The sequence below is a fragment of the Ixodes scapularis genome, unplaced genomic scaffold, assembly GCF_016920785.2.
Source record: "Ixodes scapularis isolate PalLabHiFi unplaced genomic scaffold, ASM1692078v2 PGA_scaffold10__122_contigs__length_95168666, whole genome shotgun sequence".
NCBI lineage: Eukaryota > Metazoa > Arthropoda > Arachnida > Ixodida > Ixodidae > Ixodes > Ixodes scapularis.
Genome location: NW_024609836.1, coordinates 72,979,401 through 72,996,835, shown reverse-complemented (window position 1 = coordinate 72,996,835; position 17,435 = coordinate 72,979,401). Strand labels below are relative to the sequence as shown.

The window sequence follows — 17,435 nt, the reverse complement described above, 5'->3', positions numbered from 1 at the left end:
TTTACGACAACTTAGCTAAGAAGTTCGTAAGTTAAGAACATCGTAAGAAGAGGAGAAATCGGTATTCACGAACGCGTTCTTAAGTGAAAGGAGGAAAGCGACGTTGTCGTACGGACAAACTAAAACTTACCGGTGCTGTTGCTATGGCGACGGCGTCTTCGGCAGCACGAACAACCAATCGGAGAGCTCGGCATTTGTTCGGAGCCTATCGGAGCACGTGGATTTTTCATAACAAACACAGGCGGCCTTTCTGCCCTGCTGGTCTGGGGTTCGTATCCGTGCAGTGATATGTCGACGCTAACACGATTTAAACCCGCCGGAATGCCAAGGCCGGGATGCGTAACCATCCCCATTGACTGCTACGAACTCGATAGCTACCAAGTCAACACAACTGTCATCGTTGGTAAAAGACGGCCCGCAGTCGTTTGCAGAGCGACGTAGATGGGAACAAATTGCCGCGGCGTTTTTTGCGGCCTCGGAGATGCAGGAGCGAGCCGACGTTAAAAAAGATACGTTTGAACTATGACAGTGTAAGCAAGAGCCACGTAAATGCCTGTTTACACTACGGAACGGACGCGCGCGTTTGATCGAAGTGCTGGATTTGCGCTGTTGGACCGCGAATTGATAAGCGCTTCGGGACCGATCCTTTACAATTGCAACTCGATGCTGACGTGACACCCGGCGAAGAAAGGTTGGACCAGCATTGCGACCCACGAACTGTTACAGCGATCGACTGTGAGGTGCAGTCGTGTCAGAATAAAATGGAATACTAATAACAAAGTGTACATACCATGTTGCGAAGGTAATCCATACGGCGTTTATTTGAGCTTGATATCACACAAAACAGAGATAGAATCGATGAGAGCCCCTTTTCGACGACAGCGTTCGTCACCGTTGCCTCGGAAAACAAGGAGATGACAAGAGGAAGAGATTGACCTCTTAATCTAGAATTGAGGTCAGCGATCAAACTATATACGGGAAGGGTTCACAAGGGTCGCGGGGGCATATTCCATTCAGCACGCCAGCCGGTCGTGGGCAGACGGTCTTCGCCAAGGACCGTCAGATCATCGCTGCGCCGAGTGGGAGTGCCTGCTAGGCCTATCTGCCGATCGGTCGGAGTCCGTACTCGTAACCCTTGGAGTTTTTCCCGGCTGTCTGTGGATCCAGCGTTCTTGTTCGTTCGTCGTGGTCTGTTTCAAGTACTTTTTACTTGTTTCTTGCTGCTTGAAGTCGGGACGCTTGAGAAGCGCACGTAGAAAAATAAACATCCGTTGGTTGTCGCGACCAACTGAGCGACGCTGTCGGCCATGCTGATTTGATCGTAAGAAGTGCGTAAGACAGCTTCGGAGCTGTCGTAGGATTTCGTCGTAACCTGCGCAAAACTTACGAAAATTTCGTTTCGTGAATACGGATTTGTTCTTAAGTTTTGTCTTACGCACATTTTTGGCGTAAGATCGTTTTGTGAATCTGGGCTGCGAGTTCGACTTCGCCTTTCAGCGAGGGCAGACGAAAGAACTCAAGCGGTACGCTGTTTTTGTCTACCTTTCTTGCGTCTGTCGGGGATTCACCGCTTTTTCACTGGCGAGGACACTGCCTTCGAAAAAAATTTGTGTTTGTCCTTTGTCCCTCTTGTTCCCCTTCTCCAGGGATTATTTTCGTCATTCTTGTCCAGCTTGCTTGCACCTTTGCATTTTATTGCATTATAACAATAATTACTTCTAGGTGTCAGGGAGTCGACGACACAACTTCCGCGATACGTTCGACGCCGCTCGGGTAGCTCGATCGATCTTGCTCGGATTCTCTTCCGCAGATTAGCACAGGTTTTCAAACTTTTGCCACTTGGGTTTACGCCACACATACATACCATAATACACTAACTGACAACAGCCTTTTAGTCGAGCAAGAAAGTTGTGACAACAAGCAGCGATCGAGCACTTTTGGGCTATGATGTGCTCACGACCGGTACCGATCGCACAGCCGCATCTGTTTATTTACAGTCACTACATCGGCTCTCATGTGTCTTTAGCTGATTATCTTTGAACAACTCATTAAATGCGAGGTAGCATTCACGAAACTCGTGCAACTAAACGTTTTAACATAGCGATGAACATGGTGTTTACTTCTTACCTGAGTGAGCGACCTGCCGCGGCATGCTGCTCTTAGGGCATCGCAGCCAATGCTGTGGAAGGTCCGTCTTGGACAGTCCATTTAGAGCCGCATAAAGAGCCGCATAAAGTGCCATGTGGCTGCACTTTGCGGCCCCGCGAGGGCACTCACTGTGACATGCTTATACAAGTTTACTAATGTAAATGGTTGACCCATACGCATATTCTGATGCAACTGTTTGCATGGGTTTACACAAACGGACACCTATTCGTGAACAGGTTCCACATTTACGCAAACCCTGTACAAATATTTATGGGTAGGGCATTGTTTACAAAAAAACTACAGCCGTGTTAGCATGGACTTGCGACTGCTGCGAGCCAGAACATGCTCATGTGAAATGCCTTTTTTATTGGAAGATTTATATAAATATTTCAATAAAAATGCAGTTTCTTTTGTCTCCTTGTCTCTTTAGCAAAAGCACTCTGTGAAAGTGCCATAGATGTGCACATATTTTGGGAAGTTGAATGCTGAACGAGCTTTCGCGCAACTGATGCAGCTTCTGGAGCTGTATCACAATCACTGACAGCACTGTTTCTTCTTTTTTTTTTTGCATTCCTAAGTGTGATGAAGGTATGGTTGACAAGTAAGATAGAAAACTTATTATGAAGAGAATAAAATAAAATTGGGGTGGCTTACCTAAACCTTGTGGCAGTGACATTTTTCATTCCGCAAAGTTTCTGATTTCTGCCCTTAATCTTTATGTCACAAATAAAAATTGCGCTCCCCCAAATGCAGTTATATCCTCAACCCAGCTTCTCTCTTTCGTAGGACATACTGTCAAGTAGTTGCTAGCTGAACGTCGTTTAAATGGATGACAGTACCGCGAAGACATCCGAATAATCAATTGGGTAGCGACTTTAAAACTACTTCCGCGCTTTGATAGAAACTGCTCATTCAAAGGTTTTGACTAGTTCCAGCAATGAGTGAACATGCATTGAATAAACTCACTTTCACAATCTTTCGAAGAATGTGACTAATAATTTTAATCTGAAAAAATACCCGCTGGTGGTTAATGTTCCCTCGCAGGCAAGCAGAGAGTGGTCTGTTTACGCACGAAAGTACCCTACTACCTTGGATTTTATTTTTTTATCTTTGTTAGAACCGCTTCGGTATTGCAAATTACAAAAACGAGTAACTGGAGCAGTACTTTGTATAAACTATATCTTGAATACAGTCTTTAAACAAATTAATATTTTCTAAATGCCCATAAAGTTATAATTCTAAAACGTCTTGTAAAATATATGCTTTCAGAAATACAGAACCATGCATGGTTCAGACGTCTCTAGATAAAAGTGATTTGTTAAAGTTTGTCCCCAAGCAATTGAGGCTATATATAACCCGCCATTTATGTATGTTTTTTGCACATCTGTTGGAACTCTGATGTGGACATCCCTAGGACATCTAGTACATCTCCTATTTGGATGTACAGAAATGGATGTCCTGTGTACACCTATGAATGGAAGTTCAGCGGATATCTGCTGAAAGTCAGATGTGGACATCCCTTGGACGTCCAGTACATCTATGATTTGGATGTACAGAAATGGATGTCCTATGGACCTCCACGGATGGAAGTTCTGCGGATATCCGTTGAAAGTCTTATGTGGACATCCCTAGCACATCCGGTACATCTCTGATCTGGCTGTAGAGAAATGGATGTCCTGTGGACCTCCACGGGTGGAAGTTCTGCGGATATCCGTTGAAAGTCTGATGTGGACATCCCTAGGACATCCGGTACATCTCTGATTTGGATGTACAAAAATGGATGTCCAGTGGACCTCCATGGACGGAAATTCTGCGGATATCCGTTGAAAGTTCTGATGTGGACATCCCTAGGACATCCGGTACATCTCCGATTTGGATGTACAGAAATGGATGTCCTGTGTACACCTATGAATGGAAGTTCAGCGGATATCTGCTGAAAGTCAGATGTGGACATCCCTTGGACGTCCAGTACATCTATGATTTGGATGTACAGAAATGGATGTCCTATGGACCTCCACGGATGGAAGTTCTGCGGATATCCGTTGAAAGTCTTATGTGGACATCCCTAGCACATCCGGTACATCTCTGATCTGGCTGTAGAGAAATGGATGTCCTGTGGACCTCCACGGGTGGAAGTTCTGCGGATATCCGTTGAAAGTCTGATGTGGACATCCCTAGGACATCCGGTACATCTCTGATTTGGATGTACAGAAATGGATGTCCAGTGGACCTCCATGGACGGAAATTCTGCGGATATCCGTTGAAAGTCTGATGTGGACATCCCTAGGACATCCGGTACATCTCCGATTTGGATGTACAGAAATGGATGTCCTGCGTGCGTCTATAAATGGAAGTTTGGCAGACATCCGTTGAAAATCTGATTTCGACATCCCTACGACATCCAGCACATCTCCGACTTGGATATACAGAAACGTATGTCCGGTGTATGTTCTACGGACGTCCGCTTCAGGCACAGGATTTTCGCACCTTCCACGGACGTCCGACGGATATCCGTGGTTTGTTGGGGTGGGATAGGTGGATGCTCGCTATTTTACGGTACTTATATGGTGTCATTGATAACACGTTTGCTTTGATCTTGGCATTAATATCTTCGTACCGTGTTAGGAAATGTAAATAGACAAAGATATGTGCCTGGGATGTGCTAAGAACACCTGTACCAAGAGAGGAATACAAGTATAAACATAAAAAATAAATTAGTTTGCATGTTCGCTGTGACTAAGCCTGAAAGTACGATACGGTTGCAGATGTAAGTTAGCGGATGTAAATTGGATGAAGAAATTGATGCCATTTTCCTCTCGGGGCTTTAATGTAAGTCACCAATGTAAAGATGATAAGAGTACTTTTATTGTACAAGCATGCCTTTGTGTGATATGGGGTGCCACTGGTAATGCTGACTATAGTTTGTCTTGACTGCATTAGGACTGTAATAAAAATAATGATGACTTTTTTTTAAGGTTCCATCATTGACATCTTTTGGGCAGTCCTTTCCAAGGCATCATCAAGAAGGACCACAGGAGCAGAAACATGGTGGAAGCAACATTAACGGGTTTTTCAGGCTTCCTGGACTGGAGGCCACTTAGATTCCTGAAGCCTCTACCTCGAGCGTGGACGTGCGACGTCTGTGGGTTAATGTCACAGACAACTGTGGTTCCGGAATGCCTTCATGTCTTCTGCTCTGACTGCTACCAACGTCTCCTTAGTAAAAAGAGCCCCAAGTGTCCCATGGACATGTTAGATGTCAATACAGATGACACCAAGAAGTTTGCCCTTGGAGACAACCAGAGAAAGCTGTTGCTGGTCCAATGTCTGAATGCAGAGCATGGCTGTAAGTTTGAAGGTCTTTTCGGAGATTTGGAAGCCCACTACACCAAGGACTGCAACTTCCATGTAGTGACTTGCAAGAGGTGTGGAAGCACTTCTTTTCGCACTGAGCTCTTGGAGCACCTGGAAAAAGACTGTAGAGCTCAATTCGAAGATGTGACACTACACCTGATCCAGAAGCCTGTTCCAGGGCAAATTTCTGATTCTAATGATGACCGTGACTGCAAGTCCATAGAGATTATAGCGGATCTTGTGAAAAGTACAGTTGAAGACAACTCAAATGTACTGATTGAGTCGATGAAGCAGTGTACTGCAGAACTGGCAAAGAATCTCATGGAGGCAACTCAGTATTGCATGAAATCTGCAGATGATTCCAAGAATGTTACATCTAGTCTTGCTGAGCCAATGCAGCAATACATTCTGGATGTGATGGAACTTAAAAAATTGTTAGCCACCACCACTAAGGCACTTGTAGATATTTCTAAGCTAGGAGAGACTGCCCTTTGTAGAAGTTGTGGGAAGATTCCAAAATGTTGGCTGGCATTGGGTTTTCTTCCTGGGGGCTTGTGTCCACAGAAGTATGTCTTTACCTGCACCAACATTGCTGCCAAGGTTGCGGGAGCACCTGCAGTGAAAAAATCTTCTCATGTATACCCTGTTCGGTGTCCTAGAGGAAATGCTTCAATTAAAGGTAGAGGAGTTAAGATTTGTCTGTTAGTCTACAAAGATCCATCTGAAAGGAATGTTATCAGCTTTAACCTAACATTTCTCGGAGAATCCCAAAACTGCGGACCAGACATGGACATGATGCTTGTTCTGGTTCACCCAACAGATGCTAGTTTGAACAAATGCCGACCGCTGAAAATTGACGAGATTTTTAAAAGCCAGTCTCAAGTCGACGGGTTTGCATTTTTTGCTGACGTCCTCTGCAGGGATGGTTTTGTAGCAGATGACATGCTCCTTGTTTGCCTTGAAACGGCTGAATGAAATTTACTTCTTCAGCTGGTTTTAAATGTATGACCACACAGAAAGGTGGGACCAGTTGAATTGCACTCCTCTGTTTTTGTATTAAGTTCATCCTTATCTTGCTACAGTACTTTCATTTTCTTGTTTTGTGTTTCTTGATATACTGTATTCATTTGTCTAATTCCAAATGGCTTGTCACCAAGAAGCCAGGGAGAAACTGATGTACTTCTCTTGTTGACAGGCCTCGTTTTTCTCTTTTTGGACAACAACTTGTTTCTCTCGCATATAGTATTGGTTTGCTCATGGCTAGAATGTAAACATTCGTTGACAGGTTCTCACTTCACACTTGAAATATGCTGCTGGTTTTATCACCGGCTTGATACTAAAATATTTATTGCGGACACCTACGAAAACTAACTCTGGGGGTCCATTATCATATTGTGTTATCGGGAGAAGTACTGTAATGTTTTCTTTATTTATAACATTGCTTTTGCCTTGTGTTGCAGTTTTTTTTTAGGAAATGTGTAATATTTATTGTTCAGATTTGTGTGAGTGACCCCAAGCCGGGTTGCAATAAATGCTACAACCACCCCGTCCAGCTCAGCACTTTGAGTGTGTCACATGCTTTCTTACTCCGTTCATCACTGAACCCAAGGGCCAACGTGAATGTCATGTGACTTGCTCTCAACGCCTGATCGGCTGAAATGGCTTTATGTGTCAATCGTGGTTCGTCTCCGAGTGCGGCAAAATACAGCACGTTTATGATTTTATTTTAAAATTCATTTCTGTATATCCTTTGCACTAGTGCCAATTGGTGCTCCTTTTTGTTTAAACGAATTCCATGTTTGTGGTACCGAATACACCGTTTCTTGCAACTTGTTTCTGTCTATGGCGCTTTGTTCATCTCGTTGTTCTAAATGCTACATTCCTTGTTTGTAATAACTGCATTTTCCAATAAATAAATTCCCAGATGAGAGGCACTTTCTTTCATGTCAATTTGTAGTGTTGCAGACATAATTTTATAACAGAAAATTAGAAGGAACTACCAATTGTTGGGAATTGTTTGTTGCTTTGTTAAAAGGATAGATGAACATTCCCAACTGTTAGAAAAAAAACAATCTGACTTAAAGGGATACTCCACCGTTTTTTTCATTGTCTCCGATTTGCTTGAAATTTTGCTAAACTAACCAACAAACATTGCTAAAATAGTATCCCAAATATTAGGTCAAAATATTGTTTTTTCGCGAAGTTATTGAATTTACAGTTTTGGTCTTCACCATGTTTTTCAAACTGAAAGTCTCTACTGGCAACAATGAAAAAGTGACGTCAGTGGAAGGCAGGGGTTAACTTTTCGGACTACAGAAGTTGTTCCCAACGGATTTGAAGCAGTTTCATGGTGTCAAATGAGTGCTTTGGAAGCTCGCTCCCGTATCCGCGCTCCAGCACGGAACAAATGATTGGCATATTCAATTTTTAAACGACTTGCTCGACTGGCAAGCCTGCCTGCCACTGACGTCACGGCACTGAAAAGTGCGCGAATATTTGAATATTGGTTTTTGCACCATTTTCATTTGCCGATTTTACAATACCTATTATGAATTTCGCGATGCTAAATAGCATACCGGAAAGGCTAAAGGCCGGGGAGTCAGAAAATATAGTTAGTTGAGGTAGCTCAAAAAATCGGTGGAGTATCCCTTTAAAGGGCCTGTCGGCAGAGCATGAGGAGGTGTTTAGAAATTGCCTGTAGGTCACCTTTTGAGTGGCCTACTTGAGCTGTCCCAAAAGCAGGGATGGAACTGCTGCGCCAATTGCGCCATTGTGCGCCTATTGCTTTTTCATGCGCCACACTGATACAAATATATAAATAAGAACGAAATTGCGGCAGAGTGCGCCCAAACTGAAATTATAAGCGATCCTCGTCGAAATTATCTGTTTCGCAGTTTCTTTTGACGACATTGGTATCCGATCTTCCGGCCCAAAAAGAACGCCAGTGGATCCGAATCTGTATCCCAAGCTCTGTATCCAAAAGTTGCTGCCACACTTGTCGCTGCCATGGTTAGACTTCATTTCAGCTTATAACAGTTGTCACAGCATCCCTCATTGCGATGTTTCTGCTACCAGGGGCCCTATACTCATCAAACGCAAAGCTGGAACCGAAAGTTCGCAAAGTGCGCTGATTGGACGTCGGCGACAAAAACGCGAAGTCATTGTCGTGGCTCTCCAATCGGTGCGCTCCGTCAACTTCGGCCCCAACTTTGTGTTTGACGAGTTGAGGGCCCCAAACCTCTTTGAAGCCATTCACTGTTGCCCTGCTTCGTCTAACTCCACTCGCAGATGATGCTACAAGCGCGAGCTCCGGGCCTTCAGCATTCCTGCCAAGAACGTGTGCTCGTGCACTGCGAGCACTGTTCAAGGCCACATGCTGGTGCTTGTAGCATCGGCTGCGTCTGAACATAAGCTGAAACGAAGTATAGCTGCCGTTGCTGTGTGCTTTTCTGAACTCCTGGAGTCACTTCATCTGAATAGTGGAGCAAACAGCGCCGCCATATTGCGATAAACTCGTATGTATTTAGGTTGGTGCGCCTCCCTCTTGGCTGTACTTCCACTGTTTGCAAAAGTCACAGTCCACACGCAGTGTCCACGCGTGCAAAGTCAGTCCAGCTAGCGCTTGCTGCAGTTGCGGCCAGCTAGAAACAGCGCGTGCATAACACAAATAGTGTAGCACTACAACAGCAATGAACGTGCCCTAATACGCTTTCGTGGAAAGGCGTATTGCAAGCCTGCAGCCTGCGTTTGCCTGCCCCGAGGCCCCGCGCAGAAGAATTGGGAACATAAGAAAGGCGAGTGAGCAGCGAGGTGCGTACGACGGAGCAAGGTATGAGCTGAAGGCTATTTCTACCTCTTTGCAAGTCGGTTCCATCACGTGTCACACTGTCGCGCAGTTTCTTATAGTGTAATTTTCATGTTGAATTGGTTAAAAAATGTTTCAAATAAACTGTTAATTGAAACCACTGTTCACATGAAGTTCTCTGCATGCCATATTTCCTTGAGTTTTGAGTACCAGGGGACACTTGGCCTCTATTTTAGCATTCTGAAACTCTTAGGCTGCTCCCAACTTGCTCCAAGACCTCGTTTTTGCTGCTCCCAGCCTGCACCAAAGTGCAGTTTTTTCTGCTCCAAAGATGCTTTGCCGAGTTTCATTCCTGCAAAAGGACCACTGCCAATATGCCCTAACGTGACTACGCAGATTTCCAATATGCATAGCACAAGTTTGGATAGCCAAATATGGTCTCTGCACGCCTGGATATGCGACCTCTGCGGACTAGTGTCCCAGACGTCCTTGGTCACGGGCTGTCTGCACGCCTTTTGTCTGGACTGTTACAAGCACATCCAGCCCGAGGCAGGGCCCAAGTGTCCTGTCGATGGCGCATTCATTAACCCGACCGAGACTAAGCAGTTCGTCCTCAGAGATGCCCAGAGGAAGGATTTGACGGTTCGCTGGTTGAACGCCCAACACAGCTGCGACTTCTAGGGATCTCTTTCCGACACTGAAAACCAATTTCTGAAGAACTGCAGCTTTCACATGGTGTCCTGCAGGCTGCAAGGCGTGTCGGGGCCCCATCCTACGCAACAAGGCCCTGGAGCATTCGAAAGCATGTCACTTCCAAGAAAGGAACAGGGCCAAATGCGGGACGTGGAACGGGGCTCCGGAACAGGATGTCAAGGCCGGGAGTAACCACGCTCTCGAGGTGGACGCGCTGACGGCCGACGCCGTGAGATGCGCGGGCGACAACAAGGTGAACATCCTTGTCGAAAATATTCGGAGGTGCTCCCTGTCTGTGAACGATCTGGTAGATCTGGCGAGGAATCTTGCCGAGTCAGTGCAACACTGCGTTAGAGCCATTGACGAGTCGACGACCAAGACGTCCGATCTCGTCGGGAGAGTCGAAAAATGCACCGAGGGGGTGAGCAACGTCCGTGCGGTCTGCGAATATATTCCAAACTGGCTGGCTACCTGCTTTCGCCCCGGCCACCTCGGCACGAACCAGCATGTGTTTGCATGCAGAAACTTCTCTGCCAAAGCGATGGGAGCGCCAGCCAATCCCAATGACGCGTGGCACCTTTATCACTTGAGGTGTTCCCAGGGGAATGTATTTGTTAAGGGTTTTTGAGTCTAGCTTTCTCAAGCCATCTACCTCGACCAGAGCAAGGCGAAGTGCATCGCCTTTAAGCTAATGTTTATCGCCGGAGCTCAGGCAGCCGTGCTGCCTATAGACACGACGCTTGTTCTGGTCCACCCAACTCGGCCTAGTCTGAACAAGAACCGTCCCCTGAAGTCTAATGAGCTCTATGCAAGCAACGACTATGTGAAGGATATTTCTCCTTCACCGCCGACACCCTGCGCGAACAGGGCTTTGTGGCAGACGACATGCTTCTGTCGTGCCTTGAAGTGATTGAATAATGAAATGTTTTTAATTGATCCTGCGATTGTATCTTGGAAGCATACTTATGCAAGACAAATAAAGGTTTTTTGAGTTGGAGACTCTGTTCATTCAAGCATGATCAATCTGCATGCTCCATTTCTGTACAGCAGGGAAAGGCGAGGCCATTTGTTGGGCCTTCTACCGTCATCAAAATATAACACTTTGCTTTTTAGAAGTCTTGGAGATGTAATGCATGAAGAGGAAGCCCATTACGAAGGTGAAGTCGCAAAAATTATTTTGCCTGAAAACGTTTATCCCAAGAAACTGGATCCCAGGTGAGGTGATTTGCATTGGATATTAGCCGAGCTGCACACGCTGTTCCGATACCTTGAAATATGCAGTTATGGAACTACATAATGGAAGGCACAGCATTTGTAAGTGTTCAGATCGAACGGTGAGTGCATCGTTCAGATTAAGATTACACGAAGTTCAGACTTGCTGCACAGCCAGCCTTCCTTGGTCGTTCTGTTTCCCCTTGAATTACAAACCTTGTGTCAATGGTGCAGTTGATTGGGAGAAATATACCGTTAAGTTTTCTTGAGCCAAGACAGATACAGCCAAGGTGTAAAAAACACTTTCAGCCTTTCCACTCTCGTGAAGAAGGAAAACCAGCAAAGCTGTACTATGGTGGAAATTAAGTTTTTATAAATGCCAGGATTAAGGTGTGATTGGGTACTGGGTTACGTGAGAACTGTATTGTCTCCGGTTGTCTTTGTTATACCACGTCAAACGCCGAAGGCTCATGAACGGGAGTAGAGGCGTCACTAGTCGTTCCTCCACAACGTTCAACCTCGGTAGGTGCTCTGGTATGGGTGGGTACTTGTAGCCGTTCACGGTTGCAAACCGGGGCACCGCGGCCTTTGAGCAGGGAATCTCGGCACGTTCTGCACGCCAGTTCTTTGGAGACGTCCGCCGACTCGATATGCTGCCGCAAAGCGCAAGCGCCCGGTTCTTCTCGTCTGACACGCCACCAATCGTGGATAAGCCTTCAGCGAACCAGAGTCGATCGCACACGGGGCACGTGACACCAAACAGGTTTTCCACGAACTCTTTCCGGAACCTCGCCGTTGCACCCGGGAACTGTTCAGCCGGCATGGAGACTGGAGTGCTGTCGTCGCCGGGACTCACGCTTGCACTTGCCCCCGTAGCACGCCTGCGCCGTTTACATCGCTGGTTCTGTTCTCGGCGGCGGCTTTCCAGGCAAGCGATGTGCTCTCCTTTCGCAAGGGAGTCTGAAGCGATGGACGCAGTGGAAGTCGAGGCGACAGCGGCTTCACGTCGATTGCGGACCCATTCGTGCAGCTGCATACGTCGCCGCTCTTTCCGCGCCCAGTCTTCTTTCCTCGAAAGGGCACGCGCACGGCCCGTCCTAAGTCTAAACCGAAACTGATAAGAATGTAGGAAACAGCGCGCAAAACAGACGAAGACGAAGAAACACTTGTGATGAGCGCTGAGCTCATCACGTGTGTTTCTTCTTTGTCCTCGTCTGTTTTGCGCGCTGTTTCCTACGATGAATTCCCACCAACTCGCCCAATTATCCATTCTTCTATGATAGCTGGAAAGGTTGCCGCCATCTACGAGCGACGGCGGCAACCAGACTGGTTGTGTGCTTGCCGCCGTCGCTTATAGATGGCGGTAGCTGTTCAGAGGTTTGTGGAGGTTTGGGTCGACAAGATTTTGGTACCGGACACGATCCTGGGGAACCTAGCCTTTAACAGCTCTGGTGTAAAAATATTTCATGAGAAGCCAACCACTGATTCCAACATTGTTCCGAGTTTAATAACGGTGCGGTCTTCGTGAAGCTCGTAGGAAAATTCCCAACTGTTTGCTTGCACTACGCTTTCATCTCAAGAAAAATAAGTTTTGCTCATTGTTCATACGCCGCGCGAAGTAGTTCTTACAAGATTTGGTTGTCGGAGGAAGGAGCGCTGCTTTTTGGCGTTCGAAACATACACGTTAGGGTGGCCAGTTCCGCTTATTATAAGCCGATTTGGGCTTCTTTTTTCACCGAGTCGCTGGTAGATTTTTCCAGTCGCTTGTCGCGTTCTTTGGGCTTATTTACGTTTTTCCCGCAAATATTGTTATTTTATTGCTCGTCATGCTCATTGACAGCGCGTTTGTCGTCAAATACGCGAAAAGCAGCATGACCGTTTGGCCCCGCAGTTAGGTGGCGCAAGCTACCTTTCGTCACAAAGTACAAAACAATTACAATCCATTCACAAATGTTTCGGCGCCTTGCCCATCTTGCCAGTCGGCAGTCGAGGTTGTCGCGTCTAGTTGCCATTGTATTTTGCGCAAAATGGCTTCGAAGTTATCGAAGTATGGCAAAAGATATTGTAAAGAGTGGGAAAAGGAAATCAGCTTAAGGGACTGGCTATGACCAGTCACCAGAAAGGTTAAAAAGCAGCGTGCAAGTACTGCAAGTGCGAGATCCGCGCTCATCATGCCGACCTCGTTCAGCACATGGCACCAGAAAAACACGTAAGGAACTCTCGGCCACTTTCCAGTGCACGTTTGACTACCATGGGCCTCACCAAGTCGTCGCCTTGAAGAATGATACCAGAACTGGAGCTCAAGCTGGCATGTTACTCAGCGTGCCATGCCATTATCCGGCGGATAGTGGCATGGCACGCTGACTTCGTAGTTGAGCGAGTTCGCCTTAGTATTTGAGCCAGTTCTCTTTCTGATTTTATTATTAATAAATTACTTTCAAGAATGTGTACATTTATTAAACTTCTGCTTGTTTTGGGCTTCTTCACGAAGGTCACGCCGCTTTTTTTGGCTTGGTTGGGGACGACTATTTGTTTATTCCCTTGGCCGCATCTTGCCACCCTGGTACACGTCCTTAAAAGATAACACATCTAAAAAAAATTCACCTACATTTATCTCCGTTCTCTACATAACGGAGGAAATTAGTAATCCTCCACGAGAAGCCAGACTGTTTTTTACTATGGTTCTTGAGGTGAAAACAAGTATAGCGTTGGTGCACATAACCATGACCTTACTATGCTCCATTTCACATTAAGCCTAACTGCAGCAGGCACTGGGTCATTATGGCGTCTGTATTGCATGCACATTTGTACTGGCGGGCTAGACCAATCGTACACAAAAAAAAAGCCCAGGGTCGTGGGGCATTCACTGTTTGCAATGTTTAGCCGGGGACGACAACCGCACAAAGACAAGAGCGCCGTGACAACACTTTTGGCACTGCTTGATTGGTTCCGCATCGGATTGTAACGTGAATATACCGTAATATCCCGAGTCATCGCCCACCCCCCTACCGCCTGAAATTCATTAAAAAAGTGGGGTGGGCCATGTCTCGGTGGGTGAGCACAAACACTGTCGGGCCAAGTCGGGCGCCTTGTCAATTGCAAGCTCTTGCGCAACTTTCTTGTTTGGTGAGTACATACGTGCGTCCGTGCACGGCGGGCTATCAATGCATGGTTGGGACGCTCTGCAAACGTCTGTGTAGGGCGTTCCAGCAAAGCTTTATTTACGCGTTGGCTTTGCCTAAAATATTGCACAACCGCGGTCGCGACGGGCGGGAAGAAGGAGCGGGTTCGCGGTGACCTTACTTCGGCGGAAACAGACTTTGACCTAACACTCTGCGGTTACGTTAACAAACTCTTATTTTGTTATCTCCATCGTTTTCTTTTCGCACGGATACACGACCACTTTGGGGTCGCTCACGGAGGAAATGCATAAACAAAAAGAAGCGCCTTTCCCTCCTTCGTTTTACTTTGTCACGGACGTCCTCCAACTGTAAGGTCCGCGGCCGCGTCATTCGGGTAGGATGAGTGGTCGCGGTCCGCAGAGTCCGCGCTGGGGTATTTGAAGGGGTGGGCAATGACTCGGTGTTTTTTCGGAAATCGATATTGGCCCAAAAATAGGGGTGGGCGATGGCTCAGGGATGGGCGATGACTCGGGATATTACGGGTACTTTTTTTTTTTCTTTTTTGCTCGGTTTCGATAATAAAAGGAAAAAGAAACATCACGCTTTTATTAGCCCTGGGCCCAAGTTGGTGATTTTGTGGCAACCAATAGAAAAGATCTGAAAGAGGTTCATTTAGTTGACTAACTGACTACAAGGCAGTTCTAAACTAACCATTTCAATTTTCATTTTCGACGGTACCATGTGTTTGGAGAGGCAACCTTTGAAAAATTTGTTGTCGGGGTGCCATGGGGCGACCGAGGTCCTCCTTGTGCACCGCTTCAAACCGGAACTGAGCGGGCAAAGAGTGCGTGACAAGGGGGTATCCACTGGCCACCATAGCCGAGTTCGTGGCTGCCTAGTGCCGTCTGATGGCGGGCTTCCACGGTGCTTTTGCAACAAGAAATCCACGCTGTTTGCCGGTTTTGGCAGCCTGTAGGTGCAAGCTGGCTCCGAGCATGCGCAGTGAGCAGTGCAGTTAGATATAGCGTCCAGTGAAGGCATTATAAAAAAAACATTGATGCCGTGTGATCGTGCAACAAACGTGAAACCAAAACAAAAAAAAAAAAAATGTGATGCAACGCTCGCTGCAAGGTACACAAGGTTTTAAGTTAAAGACTTCCATGTTTATTACGTCGCTCAGTTTTGCATGCGCGCACTTTGAAGACCATGTAGCGAAAAAGGTGAGTGTCACCTCGCAGGGCGTTTCGCTTGAAACCGTATTTGGTGTGTCCCGTCTAAAAGGGAGAAACAGACGGGCAACGCAAACCTCTCACACAGAAGACATTCGCGCGTGCGACAAGTTTGATGCAAACTTGACTAGACAGCGTAGTTTTGCCTAGCATCAAAAAGAATGCTACTCCCCTATATACATATAAAAAAAAATATAAGAAGAAAGAAACTGCGCAGAATGATCAATGATGGTCCCCTAAAACAACTATGCCTAAAGTTCGATAAGAGAAAAACGGAACACAGCACGCCAGTTCCCTGCAAAAAGTGCTCGCAAAGTGAAAAAGGTTTGCACCGACGAATGAGACGAAGCACGCCCAGAAGCTACGTTCTATGGCGACCCAATAACGCCGCTTCGACGATAAACAGGATGACAATGAAATGGCTGATTCGTCGTCTGGCACAAGATGGGGTTTAAACGTTTTGGCTTGGTCGCGAGAAGTAGAAAGAGAGGCTACTCGAGTGTACCAGGCTAGTATTCGTAGACTAACTTTGACCTGCTGCTTATGCTAAGGCTTAACTCGTAAAACTGGCAGCAGCAGGTTCCCGCAAGCTATCCAGAAACACGCCGTGCATATTCCTCTTCCACACTTTGAGGAAGTCGACGAGAGTCCCCCTGGCCAACGCCAATGAGTTGAATTAAGTACCGGCTACTCTCACTTTAGTTTCACTAACAAGGAACTAGGAACTTAAAGAATGCGCTGAGGTCAAGGCGAGGCCAACGAAAACGTTGCGTGGGTTAGCACCTCTCTTTCCTCGCCGCACAACGGCAACTCGGAAACGTCGGACAAACGCTGGAAGTGTGGGCAGCTGTCTCACGCTCGACCTAATCCCAGACGAAAAGAAGCCGCCGCCAAAAACCAGGCTTCGTCGGGTCTCCCAGAGTTTCACGACACGTCTAAAACCAACAAATGAACAAAAAACGCGGCCTAGAACGTCTCCGAAGTGTGCAACACTCACAAAGGTCGCTTTCTTGCGCCCGGCACAAAGCGGAATCCAATAGACGGCACCAAGGCACTCTTTAGCAACAGAAGTTTTGCTTTGTCACGAACGGCGGGGGCATGCTGCCGCAGGCTCAATCCTCCTAAGAGTACGGAGTAACTCACGGCCACGAAGCGACCGAAAAAATTGAAGTCGTTCAACAACGGGCGTAGCTACACGCGTCGTAAGCTCCGACGCGGTTTCTTGGAACGCCTTTAAAAAAAGGAAACGCGGCGCCAACGTTCCGCGACCAGGAGCGGTCGCAACTCCAGAAAAGTCACGTCGGGAGCTACTTAAAGAGGAATGACGAGGAAGAAGGCGGAGAACGGCAGCGGAGATGGAGATTCGGAAGAGGCGGGAGCGTCCAATCAGATCATGCCGAAGCCCTCAGTCCCTTCGTTGACGGAAATCCGGAGGGCTCGCTCGAACTGCTCGTAGGAGTCGTAGTCCGGAAGGCAGAGTTGGTTGAAGCTGGAAGAAAACGGGACGGAAGAGCAGTTTAGTATTTCCGGCGGAAGAGGATGCACATTACACCGGCTTTTTTTTTGGGGGGGGAGGGGGGGGGGGGGGGGGGGGGGGCGTCAAAGAAGTTTGCGATTAGGGTTCTGTGTTTTTGAAACAATATTGACAAAAAGTAGCACCCGAGTCGGTTTTATCTACATCTGGGAAAACCAAAAAGCCCAGAAACAATGCTTTTCGGTAGCTAGAGCCATTAGATAAGCTAAGCTCCAAAGTAACGACAATTGTTGCCGATTACCTGAAGCTTTTATCTGACATCTCGGGAAACGCCTTTCCGTCCTCAAGAAAAGCTCAAGTATTCCGCGTTGACAAAACAATGTCGCCCGAACGTTGCC

The 17,435-nt window shown here is 46.9% G+C and overlaps 2 protein-coding genes across 2 annotated transcripts in view; one reads left to right on the top strand and one right to left on the bottom strand.

Annotated features, from left to right (window-relative positions):
• Positions 1-1,509: 1,509 nt before the first annotated feature.
• LOC8053799 lies at positions 1,510-7,436 on the top strand. The gene is made up of 2 exons (XM_029989823.2): positions 1,510-1,523; positions 5,124-7,436. The coding sequence occupies exon 2, from the start codon at positions 5,194-5,196 to the stop codon at positions 6,475-6,477; it is 1,284 nt and encodes a 427-aa protein (XP_029845683.2). The 5' UTR covers positions 1,510-1,523; positions 5,124-5,193; the 3' UTR covers positions 6,478-7,436.
• An 8,039-nt stretch (positions 7,437-15,475) lies between these two features.
• The window catches only part of LOC8053792 (apoptosis-resistant E3 ubiquitin protein ligase 1), a 118,241-nt gene continuing 116,281 nt past the window's right edge, over positions 15,476-17,435 (bottom strand). The window contains exon 22 of the mRNA XM_029989821.4: positions 15,476-17,052. Within this exon, the coding sequence (XP_029845681.3) occupies positions 16,950-17,052 (103 nt within the window). The 3' untranslated portion in view covers positions 15,476-16,949. The remainder of the gene's footprint in view (positions 17,053-17,435) is intronic.

Coding starts and splice junctions, on each gene's coding strand:
- LOC8053799 (XM_029989823.2), top strand. CDS start 5,194: ATGGTGGAAGCAACATTAACGGGTTTTTCAGGCTTCCTGGACTGGAGG.